The sequence below is a fragment of the Heterocephalus glaber genome, unplaced genomic scaffold (genome assembly GCF_053883595.1).
Source record: "Heterocephalus glaber isolate CG9 unplaced genomic scaffold, H.glaber_assembly_v1.0 deba00001472, whole genome shotgun sequence".
In the NCBI taxonomy this organism is placed as follows: Eukaryota; Metazoa; Chordata; class Mammalia; order Rodentia; family Bathyergidae; genus Heterocephalus; species Heterocephalus glaber.
Window position 1 is genome coordinate 88,543,981 of NW_028258315.1, and position 21,689 is coordinate 88,565,669.

At 36.6% G+C, this 21,689-nt stretch overlaps 1 protein-coding gene across 30 annotated transcripts in view; it reads left to right on the forward strand.

The window, feature by feature from the left end:
• Positions 1–21,689, forward strand: part of Erc2 (ELKS/RAB6-interacting/CAST family member 2) — a 1,049,338-nt gene that overhangs the window by 341,619 nt on the left and 686,030 nt on the right. For all 30 annotated transcript variants that reach the window (XM_021244028.2, XM_021244029.2, XM_021244031.2 and 27 more), the window contains one exon: positions 4,214–4,288. In XM_021244028.2, the coding sequence (XP_021099687.1) occupies positions 4,214–4,288 (75 nt within the window). The remainder of the gene's footprint in view (positions 1–4,213; positions 4,289–21,689) is intronic.

Sequence of the window (21,689 nt, forward strand, 5' to 3'; positions counted from 1 at the left end):
AGCGTTCAACCAACAATCTCTTTTTTGATTCAAAAGCATGAAACAATACATGACTAGTAAGATGTTTTTTCTGTGTGTAACTATTGCTGTAGTAAAAGCAGAAAGCTTGGATTTCTGCAGATGAAGCGTGGAAGCTCAGAGGCTTAATTTAATAGAAGTTTGTCATTCACGCTTCCACCTAGTGGAGGAGCTCAGCAGCCTTTTCAAATAGTGTTCTAAGGACTCGGGTTTGGTTTTTTTTTTTTGCCTTAGGGCTCTGTCATATTCTGTGTCTTAGAGTCATTCACTTCTATTCAGCAGATAGGCAAAGAAGGAAAATTGAGAACTAGTTTGAAAGTTTTTATAGACAGTGAATTCTTTATTTTTCTGTCCGTATTTTGCTGGCAGAAATAAGTCCTATGTAGAGATGAGGGTAGTGGTGGTGGTGGTGGTCATAGGGCTTCTTAGCAACAGCTCTACACTATGAAAGATAAGCGGAAGTCTTTTTTTTTTTTTTTTTTGGTACTGGGGATCAAACTCAGGACCTTGGGCTTGCGAGGCAGGTGTGGCACCACTGAGCTAAATCCCGGGCCCAAGCACAAATCTTTATTGACAACTAGCCCTCTCTGCTTCAGGCAGAGTGAACATTTTAAGAATCTCAGAGGTGTGTGAAACAACTGAAATGGAAGACAGTTCATTTAGTGTGTATACAGGTTATAGTACTAACTCTTACGAATTAAGGTGCTCTTTAGAAACTATGAAGTCAGAACTGAGAAATGATATAGTTTAAAAAATTACAATTCTCTAGTAATAGGAGATTTTATTCTTATTTTTAAGGAGTGACACAGAGGGAAAGGGCCCAGTCTGGAGTTTGACATAGTTTATATTATAATAGAACTTGTTTAATTATAGAAATGAGAGCTGACCTCATTTTGGCAAAAACAGTTGCCATAGTTTAGCTTTTCTTTTTTAAAACCTTGTACATTTGTCCTTAATGTTTTTGTGTTTGGCAGAAATTATAACACCACATGCTTTTACCCTACGGTTTTTATTTTTACACTTTTGCTTAGTTGTTTCTTGGCTATTTTTATTTGTTTCATGCAACAAAATTCTCTCATTTTTATTTTGGAATGGAATTGGCTATTCTGTAACACTTACTACAGAATAACTCTTGACAAGTGACTTATTTTTTATTTTTTATCTCTGAGATTTTATGGGTCAGATGAGTTCCCGTAAATGTTGAAAGTAATGTTGAAGGTTAAGTAGCTTATTTTAGAGATTGAAGTTCTCATGGGATTATTCCCAAAGTGTACTAGAACTGGATTGTTCTGACCCATGAAAGCCAAATATTGGAAATTTGTTCTACCAGCAAATGTTACAAATTAAATATATGAACAATTAATAATATTTACTAAAATTCACAATTTCCTAATTTTTAATTACATTTTACTATTATCTAGGATCTTGGGATTATTACATCTATTGTGTCTCGGTATTGTGTCTCTGTACTGTTGTTCCCTCTTCCTAGAAAAATACCTGACGATGGGTACTTTATAGACAAGAAGTTTAGTTAGCCTATAGTTTTGGAGGCTCAAAATCCAAAGAACATGGTGCTAGGTCTGGTGAGGGCCCCCGCCACGTGTATTACATCATGGTAGGTGACATCATGGTGAGGGTGCATGTTGAGAGGGTGAGGTCCCATGGTGAGATAGACAAAGTGAATGGAGAGGGACCATTCTTGCTCTGTTATAACAACTCTCTTGTAAAAACTAACTGGGATCCTGCAAGAAGTACCTTCATCTCATCTGAGGACAGTACCCCCAGTGACCTAATGAGCTCCTACTAGCCCACACCTCTTAAAGTTCTACTACCTCCCACATCGCCACACTGGGGATCAGGCTTCCAGCAAATGAAACTTTGAGGAGCACATCGCACCATACCTAAACCGGAGCACTTCTCATCTCTAAAAAATGATTCCATTTAGGTGGTATGATGTTGGCCATCATGAGTGCTATTTTAAAATATTTACAAGAGGCCCACTGGACTTAGCAGATAGGTCGCATTCTTCATTTGGAAGTTCTGAGACTTGCAAGAGACAAGTAGTGCCAGGAATATTGTAGATGTGTAATAAAGGACAATTGCCTATAAGTTCATTTTTTTTCCAGAAAAATCTTTGCCGTCTCCAAGGAGCCTAAAATGCCCACATTGCCAGCTTATTGAAGTATTGGGCTCGAAAGGGACATAGGGGTGTCTGTTTCTCTATTTGTAAGTTAGGTTCAATGGTACTTGACTCCATTTCTTCTAGGGATATGTATGTCCCAATTGACATGAGAACATTTTAAATGATTAGAAAGCACAGTTCATGAATGCAAGGGTGAGAAGTAGTTTTGCATTGCATTGCTGATTTGTGCCACTGATGACTTTGAGGAGAAAATAGGTGTCTCAGACTCCTGAAGTTAGAGATGTAGCAGTCATTGCCCAATACTGGTCCCTGAACATGTGCACCATGGTCCATGGTCAAGATTTTTTAGGCCACTGGCATAAAGCACAATGTAATAGAATGAAATCATGTCATTTTCAGGAAAATGAATGGAATTAGAGACTGTCATCTTAAGCAAAGTGTGCCAGACTCAGAAGTTGAAATGTACATGTCTTCTCTTATATGAGAAACCAAATAGATAAATAAGATTTAGAAAGTTAAATATTTGCTTTTATATGAGGAAAGAAAGAAAGGAAAGAAGGAAGGCAGAAAGGAAGGAAGAAAGGGAGGAAAAGGAAAGGGAGGAAGGAGAGGTGACAGGAAAGTAGAAGGTAGACTTTTGGAGATGGGAGATGGAGAAAGAAGATCAGGAGGAGGTAGAAGAAAAGGAAGAGAAGTGTAATGGGATTGAAAATGATCAGTATATATACATGTGCCAATTTCCCAAAATGAATGTCACTACTCTGTATTATGAACATGAAGTAACAAAGGGAAAAAAAGAAAAAGAAAAAAGAAAAATTACCTGCTTATCTATCTTATCCTGGATAGACTATCATTTTTGTGGTATTTGATTCATATGACAATTTTTACCTTAATATACCCTCTCTTTATGAAATGGCAGTGATAATGGTGAAGGTAGTTAATTTTAAATACCCTTACTTGGAAAAAGCTAGAAATTTATTGGTCCTCTACCTGCTTCCAAGGTTTTTAAAAATTTAAATGTTTATGGTCCAGTAGTTCTAAAATCTAGAGCTATTCAATATTGACTATTTTAAATTGATTTTTCAGGAAGCAGAAATAAATCTTAAATGAAATTCCTCCATAAGTGACCTGTATCAGCAGCCTGGACCCATCTTTTGTTTATTCTTGCTGTTTCCCACTCTCATAACTCTGTTGATAGTTATTAAGAAAATCAATGCATGACCTGAATAAATCTTATCTTTGTCTCTTCTGCCAAGACAATTTTTTAAAATCTTGACAAAATTCTTCTTTTGAGGAAAAGCATGCACCAAATGAGCCTTCAAGTTTAAAATTGTAATGCTGTTGTTTGTTCTTTATTTAAAGAAATAGTCTTTCTTATTTCAGGAGTTTTGGGACTCACATCTGTCTTTAACCATTTTTGTCTCTCTTATAACACTCTTGATATTAATGGTGATTCTAATTTCTTGGCATCATGATACGTAAACATATCACCCACAGTTGTGAATTTTGAACAAGGATGGAAACTCAGATTTGGAAGCAAGAAATTCACAGGATTTAATCAGATCCCTGCAAAAAAAGTCACAGTTGCACTGAAATGCTTTTAAATTGCTCACTTCAAACCTACCTCAGTAGCACAATGCCATGCGTGCAGCGGATTTGCAACCACGTTAGTCATTTTCTTTCTTCCATTCCCTTGCTGTGTTTGTGTTGGGAGCACAGAGTAATGTAATTTAGTAGATTATGATTTGATGCCTGGGCATCAGCTCCAGTGTTGAACAGTATTTGGACTATGATTACTTGCTAGCTTTGTCACAGTTGGCATTAATTATTGATGGAAGTTTCAGAAATAGCACATGTGCCAGGAGCCTTTCACCGGAACGCAGGCTGCAGGCAGGAGGGATGCTAAAGAGTGTGGGGGAAGAGGCACCTGTGGCTTATTTCTGTCCGTGCACAGGGAAGCTGGACCCAGTGGGCTGTGTGATAGCTGTGTAAAGGTCATGGTGTAACAGAAAGATGAACCGTCAGGCTTATTTCTATCGTGTTCCTCCCCAGGAATTGCACCGAAGAAGCCAACTTCAGCCGGAGCCAGCCAAGACCAAGGCTCTCCAGACTGTCATCGAAATGAAGGTAGGAGCTGAGCACATTTGTCAAAAACAGTGCTGCCTTGAGAATTTATTCTAACTTGATGGTAACTAACAAATATGTGAAATTAATGTTTTTCTAGGCACCCGGTGGGTGCTTTGCTTCTGGAACTTTCTGCCTTCCTGGGTATATTTTAATTTATTGGCTTTTTAATTAGGGTGCCTTTTCTAGGCAAATGAATAAAGGGCTCAAATGTTCCTTGCTGAAAGAAGTTGGGTTCATTTCCAGAATATGTCCAATGCCTTTAACCCTAAGTGAGGCTTTGTATGTGCTTTAAAAGTAAATTTCTAAGTCTAGAATAATCACCCTCTCCATTCATATTACAATGAGAAGACACTTTTAAGAAACAGGGTTTTATGAAGTTATTTTACATGCATTAAAGTTAATGAATAATTAAAAATATACTATCAGCAAAATTAACTTTTTAAAGAATACTACTTTCTTGTGACTCCAATGTTTTCTCCTAAACAAATCAGGAAGTAATCATTATTAAAAACTCACAATGTATTGAATATGACTGTGCAGTCATTGAGCTAAACTATTGAAGGAATAGAAAAATCATTCTGAGTGGATTTAGAGCATGTAAAGATTAATGAAGTAAATGATGATGGCCAAGCCATGATCTATAAATAAGAAGTGGGTCTAAATGAGAAGTAATTGCTTTGCCAATATCCAGAAATTTCAAGCTTTTTACTTTGCAGTTTTTGCTAGAAGCAAGCAAATAGTAAAATACTTATTTTAAGGATAAATGATTCTTGATTCAAACTGTTCTGTTAAGAAAAATATTTCATAAAGATGTTCATAGTCTGCAAATTCTATACTTGAGCTTTACACTCAGGGAGTTTCCTGGACACCATCAGCTTACAAGAGCATTCTCGGGCTTGGTAATAGGATAATGATTTTTCTGTCTTTCTTGTAGTGCATGACTTTGAGTCGTCTGCCAAAAAAATCCCTAAGTCCTAGGAAAAAGAAATTAATATTAACTATTGAATTCTTGGCATATACAGTTTTGGCTTGGGATTATTTTTTCTCATAAATGGCAATGTCTTCATCCAAGTAGTGTTTTTTTTCTAATGAATTTTATTGGCACATTTTAGGTATACAGTATAATGACATTCATCATTGGAAATTTGCATTTACATAATCTCTCTTGATTGTTTTTTTTCCCATTCCCCTGCCCTCCCTTCAACCCCTCCATCCCTCCCTATTTACAAAGACTGTGTTTCCATTTTTTCTTTTTCTCATATTAATTCCATTCCCTTCTTTCCTTTCCCCTACCCCTTCCTCTTCCCCTTTGAACCTTCCTATTTCACATTATCTATTATACCTTTTAGTCTTCATTTACACTTTCAGTTTCTCACATTAGAGAAACTATTTGATATTTACATATGTGTGCCCTGTTTATTTCACTTAAGAATATCACCTCAATGTGCATCTATTTAGCAATATATGTCTCTAATTTCTCATTTTTTATGGCTGAGTAGTACATCATTTTATTAAAAAAACACATTTTCTTTATCCAGTCTCCAGTTGATGGGCATTTTGGCTGTTGCCAAGTTTTAGCTATTACAAATTGTGCTGCTATGAACATGGGTACACATATATCGCTGTGGTATGATTCTTTTAATTCTTTGGGGATGATACCCAGCAGGGGAATAGCTGGGTCAAATGGGACTTCCAGTCCCAGTTCTTTGAGGTATCTCCATACTGCTTTCCACAGTGGTTGCACCAGTCTACACTCCCACTAGCAGTGGAGCAGGGTTCCTCTTTCCCCACAGCCCCACCAGCATTTGTTATTGGTTGATTTCATAATAGCAGCCATTCTTTCTGGAGTGAGGTGGAATCTCAGCATTGTTTTCATTTACATCTCTTGAATGAGGAGTGGTGTTGAACATGTTTTTCATATGTTTATTTGCTATTTCTGCTCCTTTGTGTGAGAAATGTCTGTTCATTTCAGATGCCCATTTTTGGATTGGGTCTTTAAATTTGGGAGGTCTGATTTTTTTTTAAGTTCTTTTATATTCTAGATAGTAGATCTTTGTCTGAGGAACAGCAGATGAAAATTTTTTCCCACATTGTGGGTTGTTTCTTCACACCTTTGTTGGTTTCTCTTGCTGTGCAGAAGCTTTTTAATAAGAGATCCCACTTGTTGATTGCGCTAGTTCGTAAAAAACTGAGGTTTTGTTCATAAAATCTTTTCCTACACCAGTGTCTTCAAGAGTTCAACCTAACCTCTGTTCCAACTGGTTCAGCGTTTCTGTTTTAATATTTAGATCTTTAATCCACTTTGATCTTAGTTTAGTGTATGGTGAGAGATATAGGTCTAGTTTTAATCTTTGGCAAGTTGAAACCCAGTTTCTCCAGCACCATTTACTAAAGAGGCTATCTTTCCTCCAGTGAGGGTGTTTGGCTCCTTTGTCAAAGATGAGGTGGCTGAGCATGTTTGGAGTTGTTTCTGTATCTTGTAACCTGTTCCACTGGTCCTCAGGTCTGTTTCTTTGCCAGTACCATGCTGTTTTTTTTATCATAGTAGCTTTGTAGTATAGTTTCAAGTTGGGGGTTGTGATATCCCCTGCCATATCTCTGTTGCCTAGGATTGCTTTTGCTATCCTAGGTCTCTTTTTGTTCCAAATGAATGTTTGGATTGTTTTCTCAAGGTCTGTGAGGTATGCTGCTGGGATTTCAATTGGAATTGCATTGAATATATGTGGCACTTTTGGAAGTATGGTCATTTTCACTATTTTGATTCATCCTACCCAGGAGCAGGGGATGTCTTTCCATTTTCTGATATCATCTTCAATCTCTCTTTTCAGAGTGCTATAGATTTCAGAGAGGAGATCTTTGATTTCTTTTGTTAGGTTGATTCCTAGGTATTTCAGTTTGTTGAATGCTATTGTGAAAGGAATTGTTTGCCCTATTTCTCTCGCTCCTTTATAGGCATAGGAACATATTTTTAGGACACGTGAAAATCAATATATTTTGTCAGGAAACTGAGCCTGAGTTTTTCTTTTAGGATGCCTGTTAATTTACAAAAGCACTGCCTTATGTTTTGTGTGTGGAGAAATCTGAGTTTCATGAACGTGTATACTGAACACACCTCAATTGAGTTATGGAGGCAGCTTGTAGAGGATCATCACCTTGGACGTGTGTGTAACTCATGACAGGGGCTGTGATCTCATCCAATTTTGTGCTCCAGAAGTTGGAGGGAATATTGCAAACCCAAACCCACATTGTACAAGATTTAGAGTTGACTACCAAATAGAAGTGATCTTTAAATCTAGAGGGTGGAACTTGGAACCCTGTTGTTTCTTAGCTTTGGAAAAGTAGCACCCAATGCCCTGGAAAAACCGAAAAAAATTAAAAAGAGCAGTCTTAGAGTAAGCTGACCCTGTAGTTTCAGACAGATGACAAGAATTAGGGCTCACAAGTTATTCCTACTTGCCTCCTGCTTCTAAGAGAAACTGAGAGTGAGCTTCTGAACCCCAATCATCCCAACATTGGAGGTTTGGTCAGTCTATATGGTGAATGTTTAAACTAAAAAAAAAATACAGTAAAAGGCACATTCTCATTATTTCCCTTCAAAATACTCCTCCTTGCTTTGACCATACTTACTGTTCTTGCAACTTTCTTTCTTTTTTTTTTTTTTTTTACCTGTTGTCCATTTGTCTGTCTTCTTCTTTTTTTTCTTAAATTCTTTTATTGGTACATTTTAGGTATACAGTACGTTTACATTTATCATTGGGTGCTTGTACCTGTACATGATGTATCTTGGTTCTTATTTTTTTCCCCATTCCCTGTGTGCCCTTCACCCCTTCCACCCTTTCCTATTTACATAGAATTTGTTTCCATTTTTTTTCTTTTTGTGTAATTTTTCCTTTCCCTTCTTTCCTTTCCCCTTCCCCTCCCACCACCCCTACCCCTTTGGACCTTTTCTTCCTATTTCAAATTATCAATTATTCATTTTAATCATTTTAATCTCATTTACACTTTCAGTTTCTCACACCAGAGAAACTATTTGGTATTTACACATGTGTGTCTTATTTATTTAACATAAGAGCAGCTTTCTTTTTTATTAGTACACGTTTACAGTATATAATATTTACATTACCTTCCTTGCATGGAGTTGGTATATGTACATAACAGATCTTAATTCCTTTTTTCATCTCTTTTCCCTCCTCTTTCTCCCCACTCCCTCTAGTACTTGAGCCCCTTCCCATTTGAGAAAGATCTGTCTCCCTACCTCTTATTATCTATCTTTTGTTTTGTGCTTTACTTGTAATTTCTGAAACAATTCTGGAAGTACTCCTTTGTGGGTGTATTTATGAGATAGAATAAAAAATATACTGAATCCTCCTGCTGTGTGCCATCCAAAAGAAAGGCATGTCTGTAATAACATTGAGGTATATCCTCATCTACTTTATTCATGAGATATGGCACCGTGCAATTTCTGGCTCTTCCCCACAGTCAAAATGACCATGAGAGGTAAATGTTTTGAATCAATTCAGAACATCTAGGAAGCCATAACAATACAACTAAAAGTACTAATGTAAGACAACTTCCAGAACTGCTTTAGAAAGTGTCAAGAATGATTGGATAAGTTTCTTTGAAGTAGGGAAGGGCATGTTGAGGGAGGTTAATAATGGCAACCTTTCTTTTACCATAATAGATTAAAAAAAACATTCATTTTATTTTTGGATAACACTCATGTACCCTTTGCATCAATTAGAGGAAGGTGTTTGAAATCTTACCTAACTTCAGGCACTATGTAGAACCACAGCCTAGTAGATGTAGTAGATTTCTGTGTACTCCTCTGAACTTTAGAATTGGGATAGTGTATCACTGTGGGGTGACCACTGGAGCGGCCACCAGCCTGCATGGAAGTGGGGACAGTGCCCTTGCAGGCAGCGCATCTGCCAGCCAGTGGAACCAGGGGACTGAGACCATCTGAAAGAAAGTGAAAAGAAGCACAGTGAATAAAATTTTGTTTAATTTATCTTCTTGCAGGAAGCTCCAAGTTTTAATTTTGATCCTGATTTGGTCTGGCAGGTATGTTCCAAGTTTACACGTGGAACACTGTGTGTATTTCTTGGAAAAATTAGTTTCTTGTAGATATGATACTTCTCCTTTTCCTCATTTCATGCCTAAAGATTCTTTACTAAGATCATCTTTTCTGTTCTTTTGGAGAACTGTCAATAAGAATGGCAGTTAATGGGCTTGTGTTTTTCATTTTTCTTTAATGCTAATTCCTTTGAAATTATGCATTTAACTTATTTTGTTATGGAGTTGACATGACATGATGTCTAATAGTTTCACTTTCTTGGTTTCATTCATAAAGATTTACTTAAAAAATGAATTGTAGCAATAGCAGTATTTGTCAGATAATCTCAAAACTTTTTTCTTAGAGCTTCTAAGTGAATGAAAATCTAATCCAAAATGATTATAACCAAAAGGAAATTTATTGGCTCACTTAAATAGAAGAAAGCAGGGAACTGCTTCAGTTGCAGCTTGATCCAGAGGTTCAAAAGATATTACCATTTTTTTATTCCTTTTTTAAAAATCTTGGTTTCCTTCTTGTGAGCTCTATTTCCAGAGAGCCTTTCCCTACCTTTCTAAGCAGGATGCACAGAACTGCTCCAAAAATTACAGAAGAAAGAGCAGGGCAAATGTTAGTTCTTTTTTTTTAATGTAAAAAAGCAAAGTAAGAAACAACTAATCCTAGAGTAAGGATAATTACTGAGATGGAGCTTAAAACTTAACTTCAAATTTAACAGCCCAGGTTGAAAAGAAAATGCATGGAGTTCCTTCATTTTCATTTGTTTAATAGTTTAAATGATACTTATTCATCAAGAAAAATAACTTTCTGCTATCACAGCAGAAATTATACTTTTTTCAGCAGAAATTATCAAATGGAACATATGTGTGTGATGTTTAAAAGTTTTAGGAAATGTTGCAGAAAATATATGTGATATGGTGATTTTGTTAACCTAAGTGGATTAATAATCCAGGAACATAATGTTACTAAGAGGTAGCATTTGTATTGGTAACTGAAGTGAGGACTCTGGGTATTTAAATTTCCAGTCACATGACCAGCTCACAATTTGTATGCTTAAGAGTGTTTCTTCTTGAGTAACATTTGTGTCCTCCAGACTTTTTAAAAAGTTGGAACTCACAAGTAAACAACACAAGATTGAGTTTGACTTAGTTTCTGAAGCATATTTGTGCAAATGACTATGCATTCAGGTGGATCATGGGTGTGAAGGTTGTTTTTTGTTATTAAAACTAAGGACTATACTTTATCATTGTGCCCAGGCAGATGGCTGCTATTTGGGGTGGGGGTGCTTAGTAGATATTTCTACTAAGAAATATCTTGGTATTTGGTCGACTGAAGCCCTTCAGTTTCTCAAGGTGTGGAAGGGATGTACTAGAACATTGAAAAACCCAAGAGCTACTGCTTGGTATCTTTCCCAAGGTCACCCGGCTAGGAAGGACAAAAGTGAGTTTTCATAAGACCTAGGCTGTGAAACGCAACTGAGTAACTCTCATGAACTTACCAGAGTACTGTGATTTAATCAGAGATACTGTAAAGTGGTTGCTGTATTTCTTTTGGCTCTAGGCCCTACTTAGATTTATTTCATTCATCTTTGGGTCTGTCTACAGTCTTAATTAAAGTTATGTCTTCTCACAGGATGCTGTGTTCAGAGGAAAATTGTTCCAAACCCATTTTTTTCTTGTCAAGCCATAATGATGACTTTTAGCACTAAAGAATATGGCTCTCTGGGTAAGTTCAGGGGTTGATAAAAAAATAGTGTGTGTTTAAATTTTTTTAAATTACAGTAAAAGACACATTGCATTAATCCCCTTCAGAATACTCCCCCTTGCTTTGAACACGCTTATCCCATCATTCTTGCCACTTTCTGGAGAAGTTCTTGAAGTTCTCTTTTGTGAGTGTCTTTACAAGATGTGATCAGAAATATAGTGAATGCTCTGGCCAAGGGCTATCCAACAGAAAGGGAGACTCACCTTGTTACCGGATCTTGCGCACTGATTTCTATCTCGTCCCTGAAGTGAAAATAACCATGAAAGGTAAACATTTTGAATTGATTCAGGACATGGAGACAGCCATGACAGTGTAACTACACACACTCACAAAGGAGGACTTCCTGAACTGCTTCAGAAAGTGACAAGAACAATGGGATGTGTTTGAAGTGAGAGTATTTTGAGGATTATTAATGGTAATGTGCCTTTTGCTATAATACATTTAAAAAAAAATTTAAACATTCACTATATTCTTCAATTATACTTTATAGCTCAGTGGTAGAGCCGTTGCCTAGCATGTGCAAGGCTCTATGTTTGATCTCCAGCAATGCAAAAACAAACAGAAAATGTCCCCGTTGCTTTTTGTGGGTGTTAAGCAATATCAATACAACAGTAACAGCTAAACACCATCTCTAGCAGCAGTGGCACTGTAACCACAAGAACACCACTACATATGGAGGCCAGGCATTTGCAACAAATCTTTGAACAAGCATACCTTTGCCCATTTCACAGGTGAGAAAGCTATGGGTTAGAGAGAATAAGCAGGCTGCTTAAGGTCCTGCCCATATGTTCAACTGGTTTTTCTGTCAGGGTTGACTTTAGAAACTGTTTACTGAGGTTTGTGTTGTTGAACAGTGAAGATGGCTCAGACAGCTAGAGATGCCTATTTGATATTTTTGGAAAGGGCATCGTGCTGTAAGCAAGGCTCATCCATTTGACATGTATGTGTTATTATGCCTTTAAATAAGGTTCCAAGTATGTACCTACACCCAGCACATTCCTTGCAACTCTTCTGCATTTTGAGTCTTGCTCTGAAGTCTTTTTAACAGTATGACAACTTGTTTAAACTTGCAAAGCCCTGTGTTTTTAATGAGCATTACCCATGTACAGTATCAGAAATATCCTTTAGCTTTTTTCTCTTTAGTAAATTTCATCTTTCAATATGAAAAAAAACAGTTTTATTTGATTGTTTTCCTTAAATAAGGTGGTGGTAGGGGATATGGGGTTTAAATGATGGGGGAAAAGAAGGAAAATAGTATATGGCTGCCATTTAGAAAAAGTAAGATTTACAAAAAATTAGATTTCTGTCCTTTATACAACAAAATTCTTAGGATGTTTTTGATTCTAAATATTTGACTAACTCTACTAGACGATACTTGCAATTTAACTGGATTAATTTGTGTGAATATAATTTCTGAAGGTGGATCATGAACACCAGTGTTTACTGAGCAGCTGTTTTGTGCATGGAACCATGGTAGGCCTTTCAGGAAACTGAGCTTTCAGTCTTAGGATGCTAATGGAAGGAAGTATCTAATGCATCTTATAGAAGTGACATAAAGGGCAAAATGACCTACGGGAACTGAAGGGATATTAAGTAAAAGAGGGCAGGGCCTACTTCATGGAGGAAGTAGCATTTGAGGAAGGCCTTGAAAAATCATTTTAATAAAGGGAAACATGGTTTATAAACAATGGGAATCATCAAAGCAAAGCAGAGAGGCTAGAAATTACCAGGATTGTCTAGGGAAGAGCACATCATTCAGTTTGGTTGAGAGGAATATTTTAAGGTTAAAAGCAATGGAAGAAATTAAACCATGAAATAAGTAGAAGAATAGAAATGATAAAGATAATAGTTGAAATTAGTGAAATATAAAGCAAACATATGGTAGGTAGGAACAGCAAAACCAAGTGCTGACTCTTTGAAGAGATTAACAAAAATGACAAATCTTGGTTAGAATCAAGGGAAATAGACAGCACAAATAACCAATATTAGGAATGGGAAGGAGGTATCACTATAAATTGTAACAGTCAAAAGAGAAGAGGATTTTATTAATAATTTTATAATAATAAAATTGAAAGTTTAGGTAAATAGCTAAATTATTTAAAAAATATAACTTGTTAAAACTGCATAGAAGTAGAATATCTGTGTAGTCCTATGTACAAGAGAAAATGATTCCATTATTTAAAAGATTCCATTGTTTAAAAGTTCCATTATTATCAAACCAAACCAAACAAAAATAAAAAAACCCAAACAAAAGTATCTGCAGGTCTAGATGGTTTCCTCAGTCAATTGTACAAAATGTTTGAGAAAGAGATTAAATCACTCACACAGAAATTCTTCTGCAATAGAAAAAAAGTACTTTTCGTCTTGTTTCCTGAGACTAGCACAAACTTGATATTAATACCCAAATAGACATTATAAGAGAAAAGTATAAGTAATTGCTTGAATAAACATTGATGCAAAATATCTTTTAAAATTGAATCCAATGATAAATGAATGACATGACCCAACTTTGTTTATTTTAGGAATGTAAAGTTAAACTAATATTTGGATATCAGTCAATATCATATACCACATTAACAGAATAAAGTCAGTGTAATTTAAGTAGATGTATAAGAAGTACATTTGATAAATGCAACAGCTATCTATAGCAACAAAAAAGCTTTTAAGAAATTCAGATTAGAATGGAGGATTTTCTTAATCTAATAAGGATATCTACAAGAAAGCTATGACAAATATATGTAATTGGGTTTTAGATTTAAAATGTCCTTTTAAAGTCTCACGTGTTCAGAGTGGAGCTTTTAGAAAGTGATTGGATTATGAAAGGTTTCACTTCATCAGTGGATTAATCCATTGATGAGATAATAATTTTATGGCATTATTGAGAGGTAAAAACTTAGGAGATGAGGCTTAGCTGAAGGGAATGGGTCATAGGGATATGACTTTGGGTTCTATATCTTTTCTTAGTCCCTCCACCTGCACTTCCTGTCTTCCACACCCTTCTACCATGATATTTCTGCCTTGCCACAGCCCTAAGAGCAATGGAGGCATCTGACTTTGTACAAAAACCTCTAAAGCCATGAGCCCAAAATCACCTTTCCTCCTTTAAGTTGATGTATTTCAGGTGTTTGTCACGATACAGGGCTGACAGACATGGTGGTAAAATATTGGAAGCTTTTCCTGTGATGTAAGGCATAATTTAATAAAGCTTATTGTCATCACTTCTATTCAGCAATGCTCTGGACATCATAGAAATAAGAATTAGAGAGTAGGTAACAAAGCCATTTTTATTCACAGGCACCATAATTGTGTATGTAGAAAATCACAGTGAATCCATAGGTAAACTTATAAATTATAGATTTAAACTTATAGAATTCTTCTGCTAGTGATGAAAATGTTTTGAATTTAAAAAGTGGTGATGGTTGCAAAAACCACTGAATTGCCCACTTTTAGAAGCTGGTATGTGTGTTATATCTTGATAAAGCTATTATTTAAAAATAAAGTAAAATATTACAAAGGAAATGATCAATAATTTTGATTACAGTGGTACCTTGGTTCTTGAGCTTGATTCTTTCCATGAATCTGGTCATAAACCATGTTAGATGAGAACTGAATCAAATTCAATGGTTAGGTTCAATGTTGACCTTATGGGGAAATTTGATTTCGTTTTCGTCCAGGTTAGTCTGTGACCAGAATCGTGGAAAGAATTGAGTTCACTTACCAAGGTGCCATTGTATTTTAAATAAAAATAGAACTATCAAATAACCAACTAGGAGATTTATTGCTCAAATTTATAGTAAAGGCTTAATACTATTCTTGATATATAAAGAGATAATATTTACAACATTGAATAAAAGCTCAGGGAAAAATGTACCAAAATGTTGACAGTGAACTCGGTAAAGAGATAAAAGGTTATTTCTTCTTGTTTTTTCCCCCTAAATATTCATGTTTTCAATAATATACAGATAACAATAAGTTTGTTAAAAGAAAAACATCATCAAAAAGGTTATAGATGTACATTAAAAAAAATTTTTTTTAGTTCTTTTATTGGTACATTTTAGGTATACAATTCGTTTACATTTATCATTGGGTGTTTGTACCTGTACATGATGTATCTTGGTTCTTATTTTTTTCCCCATTACCTGTGCACCCTTCACCCCCTCCACCCTTCCCTATTTACATAGATTTCATTTCCATTTTTTTTTCTTTTCTCATAGTTCTTCCTTTCCCCTTCCCCTCCCTTCACTCCTTCATCTTTGGACCTTTTTTCCTATTTCAAATTATCAATTATTCATTTTAATCATTTTAACTCTTGTTTACACTATCAGTTTCTTACACTAGAGAAACTATTCGGTTTTTACACGTGTCCTATTTATTTCACTTAAGAGTATGGCCTCTATGCATCCATTTAGCTATAAATGACTCTAGTTTTTTGTTCTTTATGGCTGAGTAGTACTCCATTTTATAAAAAAACCACATTTTCTTTATCCAGTTTCCAGTTGATGGGCACTTGGGCTGTTTCCAAGCTTTAGCTATTACAAACTGTGCCGCTATGAACATGGGTGCACATATATCACTGTGGTATGATTCTTTTAATTCTTTTGGTAAGATACCCAGCAGGGGAATAGCTGGGTCAAATGGGACCTCCAGTCCTAGTTCTTTGAGGTATCTCCATACTGATTTCCACAGTGGTAACACCAGTCTGCATTCCCACCAACAATGGAGAAGGGGTCCTTTCTCCCCACAACCCTGCCAGCATTTGTTATTGGTTGATTTCTTGATAGCAGCCATTCTTTCTGGGGTGAGGTGGAATCTCAGGGTTGTTTTCATCTGCATCTCTCCAATGACCAGTGTTGTTGAACATTTTTTCATATATTTGTTTGCTGCTTTTACTTCTTTGTCTGAGAAATGTCTGTTCATTTCAGATGCCCATTTTTGAATTGGGTCTTTGAACTTGAGGGGTCTGATTTTTTTCCCATTCTTTATATATTCTAGATAGTAGTCCTTTGTCTGAGGTACAGCTGCTAAAATTTTTTTCCCACATTGTAGGTTGTCTCTTAGCTCTGTTGGTGGTTTCTCTTGCAGTGCAGAAGCTTTTTAATAAGATGAGATCCCAGTTGTTGATTCTTTCTGCTAGTTCCCATGCTGCTGAGGTTTTGTTCATGAAGTCTTTTCCTATGCCAATGTCTTCAAGAGTTCTACCTAACTTGTCTTCCAGCAATTTTACTGTTTTCTGTCTTAATATTTATATCTTTAATCCACTTCGATCTTAGTTTAGTGCATGGTGATAGGTATGGGTCGAGTTTTAATCTCTGGCAGGTTGAAATCCAGTTTTTCCAGCACCATTTATTAAATAGGCAATCTTTCCTCCAATGATGGTAGTTGGCTCCTTTGTCAAAGATGAGGTGGCTGAGCATGTTTGGAGTTGTTTCTGGATCTTCTAATCTATTCCACTGATCCTCAGATCTGTTCCTTTGCCAGTACCATGCTGTTTTTATCACAGTAGCTTTGTAGTATAGTTTCAAGTTGGGGATTGTGATACCTCCTGCCATGTCTCTGTTGCCTAGAATTGCTTTTGCTATTGTAGGTCTCTTCTGGTTCCAAATGAATTTTTGGATTGTTTTCTCTAGTTCTGTGAAGTATATTGTTGGAATTTCAATTGGCATTGCATTGAATCTATATAGTAGTTTTGGAAGTATGACCATTTTTACTATATTGGTTCTTCCTACCCAGGAGCAAGGGATATCTTTCCATTTTCTTGTATCCTCTTCAATCTCTTTTTTTTCAGAGTGTTGTAATTTTCAGTGTAGAGGTCTTTCGATTCCTTTGTTAGATTGATTCCTAGATATTTCATTTTTCTGGATGCTATTATGAAATGAATTGTTTCCCTAATTTCTCTCTCAGTGAGTCTGTTATTTGTGTACAAGAAGGCTATTGTTTTTTGAGTGTTGACCTTGTATCCAGCTACTCTACTGAATCTGTCAATTAAGTCTAGAAGTGTTCTGGAGGAGTTTTTTGGGTCTTCTATGTAAAGTATCATATCATCAGCAAATAATGACAGTTTAACTTCTTCTTTTCCTGTCTTTATTCCTTTTATTTCTTTCTCTTTTCTAATTGCTATGGCTAATATTTCCAGAACTATATTGAACAGGAGTGGTGATAGTGGGCATCCTTGTCTTGTTCCTGATTTTAGTGTGAAAGTTTTCAGTTTTTGACCATTTAGTATGATGTTGGCTGTTGGTTTTTCATAGATAGCCTTAATCAGGTTAAGGTAAAAACCTTCTATTCCAATTTTCTGTAGGGTTTTTATCATGAATGGGTGCTGGATTTTGTTGATTGCTTTTTCTGCATCTATTGAGATGATCATGTGGTTTTTGTCCTTGACTCTGTTAATATGGTGTATTACATTTATTGATTTACAAATGTTGAACCATCCTTGCATCCCTGAAATAAATCCGACTTGGTCAGGGTGTATGATCTTCTTGATGACCCTCTGTATTCTGCTTGCCAGTATCTTGTTGAGGATTTTTGCATCTATGTTCATTAGGGAGATTGGCCTGTAGTTCCCTTTTGGGGTTGGGTCTTTCCCTGGTTTGGAATCAAAGTAACACTTGCTTCCAGGAATGAATTTGGAAGCCTTGCTTTCCTTTCAATTTCCTTGATGAGTTTAAAGAGTAGTGGAGTTAGTTCTTCTTTAAATGTCTTGTAAAATTCAGCAGTGAAGCCATCTGGATCTGGGCTTTTCTTTGTTGGTAAATATTTTATTACTTTTTGAATTTCAGTCCTTGTAATTGTGGTGTTTAGAATTTCTATATCTTCTTCATTTAACTTTGGCAGTTCGTATGTATCTAGGAATCTGCCAATTTCTTCTGTGTTTTCCATTTTATTGGAGTAGAGGTTCTCGAAGTAGGCATTGATGATCCTCTGGATTTCTGTTGGATCTGTTATGACTTCACCTTTTTCATTCTTAATTGCATGTGTTTGTGCCTTTTCTTTCCTTTTTTTGATAAGGTTGGCTAAAGGTTTATCAATTTTATTTATTCTTTCAAGAAACCAACTCTTTGATTCATTGATTTTTTTGTATTGTTCTCTTAGTCTCCATTGCATTGATTTCTGCCCTGATCTTTATCATTTCCTCTCTTGTATGAGCTTTGGATTCATTATGCTTTCCTTTTTCTAGGAGCTTGAGGTTCTGCATTAGGTTATTTATCTGAGTTTTCTGTTTTCCTAATATGGGCATTCACTGCTATGAATTTCCTGTGTAGAACTGCTTTCATTGTGTCCCATAGATTCCTGTATGTTGTACTGGCATTTTCATTTACTTGTAGAAACTGTTTAATTTCTTCTTTAATTACTTCTCTGACTCATTGGTTGTTCAAGAGGTTGTTATTCAGTTTCCATGTATTTGTTGGGGTTTTGCGATTTCTTATGTTATTGATCTCCAATTTTATTGCACTATGGTCTGATAATATACAGGGGATAACTTCTATTCTTTTACATTTACTTAGACATGTCCTATGAGCTAGCATGTGGTCTATTCTGGAGAATGACCTCTGTGCAGCTGAAAATAATGTGTATTTCAGTTTTGTGGGGTGGAACACTCTGTAAACATCTATTAAGTCCATTTGTTCAATAGCTTGGTTCAATTCTAGAATTTCCTTGTTAACTTTTTGTCAAGATGATCTGTCTATTTGTGATTGTGGGGTATTGAGGTTCCCCACTACAATTGTGTTAGTGTTTATTTGGTGTTTTATGTCTATTAATATTTGTTTTGTATAGTTGGGGGCATTCGTATTTGGTGCATATATATTTAGGATTGTCATCTCTTCCTCTTGCATTGTTCCCTTCACAAGGATGTAGTGACCATCTTTGTCTCTCTTAATTAGTTTTGATTTGAAATCTACTTTGTCTGCAAATAAGATTGCTACCCCTGCTTTCTTCTGGGTTCCTGTGGCATGGAGAACTGTTTTCCATCCTTTTACTTTCAGTCTATGAATTTCCTTTTGAGTTAAGTGTGTTTCTTGTATACAGCATATTGTTGCATTTTCCTTTTTAATCCATTCTGCCATTCTCTTTCTTTTGATTGGTGAATTGAGGCCATTAACATTGAGGGTTATAATTGATAGATATTGATTTATCCTTGTCATGATGTTTTACTTTTGTTTCTTATTTTTTCCCCCTTTCCCTTTAGTGTCTTACCTTGCCTGGTGTCTTCCCTCTGTTGGGCTGCATGGAGTTGTGGCCTTCATTGCTTTTTTCTAGGATATTGTTTAGAATTGCTTGTAGTGCTGGTTTGGTGTTCATGAAATTTCTCAGGTATTCTTTGTCGTAGAAGTATCTAATTTCCCCATCGATTTTGAAAACTCCCAGGGGAGGTTAGTTTATTTATAAAAACTGGCTGTGCTCCAGCTTTCCAGCCTGTGCAATTGGTCCATGACACCAGCCTGTATAGGGCTGTATAGGGTGTAAAAAAGGACTAAGGCATGGAAATATCCTGGCATATAATAGCTGCTCAAGGAGTCCTTTGCCTCTTTCCCTCTTCTGTTTTACTTTTGAAATTGAATTTTATGTGTAAAAAAGAAATGGTACATTTGAACAAGTGCTCCCAGAGAGAAGGAACTAAATAAGCTTACTTCAGGCAAAAGTCTTAGCTGTGAATAAACAGATAGTTTGTATGTTGAAGATTTTAAAAGGGTCTTTAACAGGAGAAACCAGTCCAGTAGAGGAAAAAATGAAGGCGGTCTATGGTATAGTAAATGACCTGGTGACTTAGCTTCCATGCTGTTTGGCATTGGCAAGTAAGTCATCTCCCTCCCCACTTGGCATATGCAAGGAGTTGACTAAATGTCCTGCTTTAAAGATTCTAACAAGTTTGAATGCTTGGTGACTGGCAATTTGAATTCTCAAGGCCCTCCCTAGGAAGTCTAAATTGACATAACATTCCTATAGTATTTAAATCTTAGCTCTGTTTGCTCTTTATTGGCCAGCCCTCTAGGCCAGCAGCCCCTGCCCTCTCTCTTGTTGGTGCTCAGTGCCCAGCCTGTTATTTATTTAGGGATTGCAATTTCCTTACTGGCATGCACTTCTGCCAGCAGGGTTGAGAAGTCAACCACAGGCTTCATGTGAACTTCCCCTTTCAAGCTACAGTAATGATAGTGTACCAGGCATTACATGCCTCATCCCTAAGGCACGGTCCGGTTTCCACATCCCTCAGGCCATATTGGTGAGTTGGGGTGGCCTAAATTCCATAGTCACCCATTGCTTTTTCCGTGAGGCAGACTGGTTGAACATGGAAGGATTTGTGGTGTTTTAGAGATCCTTAGAAGGAGACCCTAAACTACCAGGGGGTGGGTTAAAGGAGTGGGCAAAGTAGGATCAGATTGCTTAGAAGGCCAGAGAACTTCTCACCCAATCTTTTCCTAAAGAGCATTGGAAGAGAAATAGATGGTCGAATACCCATCTTTTTAGGCTCCCTGAAAAGCATTTGCTGTCATGTAAAGTAATATTTCACCGAATTGCTGCTATTCTCAGAGGCAGACAGCTGAAATTTAAAGCCTCTTTGGACTCAGATATGTGTAAAAGATGACATCCAATTCATCCTTAGGGAGGGCAGTGCTGGGCACAGGGACTGCCATGGATGGACTGATTACCCCACTCATCTGGAAGTAGTTTTTTGAAAAGTTTCCTCCTTCTCTTCCATCTCCAACTTCTTCACTATTTTGTCTTGACTATCCTCTGTTGTCTTTTGAGGAAAAGTACTGTGTGGGAGGAAAAATCAGAATAGTTGAGCTTCTAGGTAGCATACCTTCTCTTAAACCAGTCTCTTCTGAGGTTGGCCTGGGGACAGTAGGGTTTCAGCATGAGTCATAGGTCACAGTAAGGTCCCAATGCCAAGGGAACCATTCCAGTTTGCTAAAGAGAAAACCTTGGGCAGATTATATGCCATCTTCTGACCTGTTAATTGGGCAAAAGTAAGTCCTTAATTTGTAGGATTATGGAGAACATTGTGAGATTTTGGTAGCATAGGGCTTCTCTAAGTAAACAATACACATGGACTGTTGTTAATGATATACGGGAAATAATATAAGTCCCAACCTGCTAGATGTCACATATGCCAAGCTCATGTTCCCTGAAATCGAAGAATGAATTCTAAGGAACAATGGAGGTTAAGAACAGGAAACATTTTTTGAGAGCAATAGGTCCTGAAAAACAGGAGGGGACCCAAAAGTGGGTTGCTGTAGTCCCCACTTCACAGAGGAAGTTTTATGGAGCAAAATCATGAGCTGGGTACAAAATAATGAGGTAGGCACAACATGGGTCAAAACTGTGAGCAACCAATAAGATTACAAATATAGCCTCTTAGGTAATATTGATCCAATGGGGAAGCAAGTCATGTAGCAAGTGTACCTAGAAAGAACAAGGACCTTTTTAGGAAGGAATGAATCAGGAGGTCCTGGTCACCCGCTTGGATGGCTAATGTCTATCTAGACTTTATTGGACCAGGTAACACCCACAATAGTATAATCTTCAATTTATTGCTTATCCCTTGGGGAGACATGTAGGCCTGGTCAT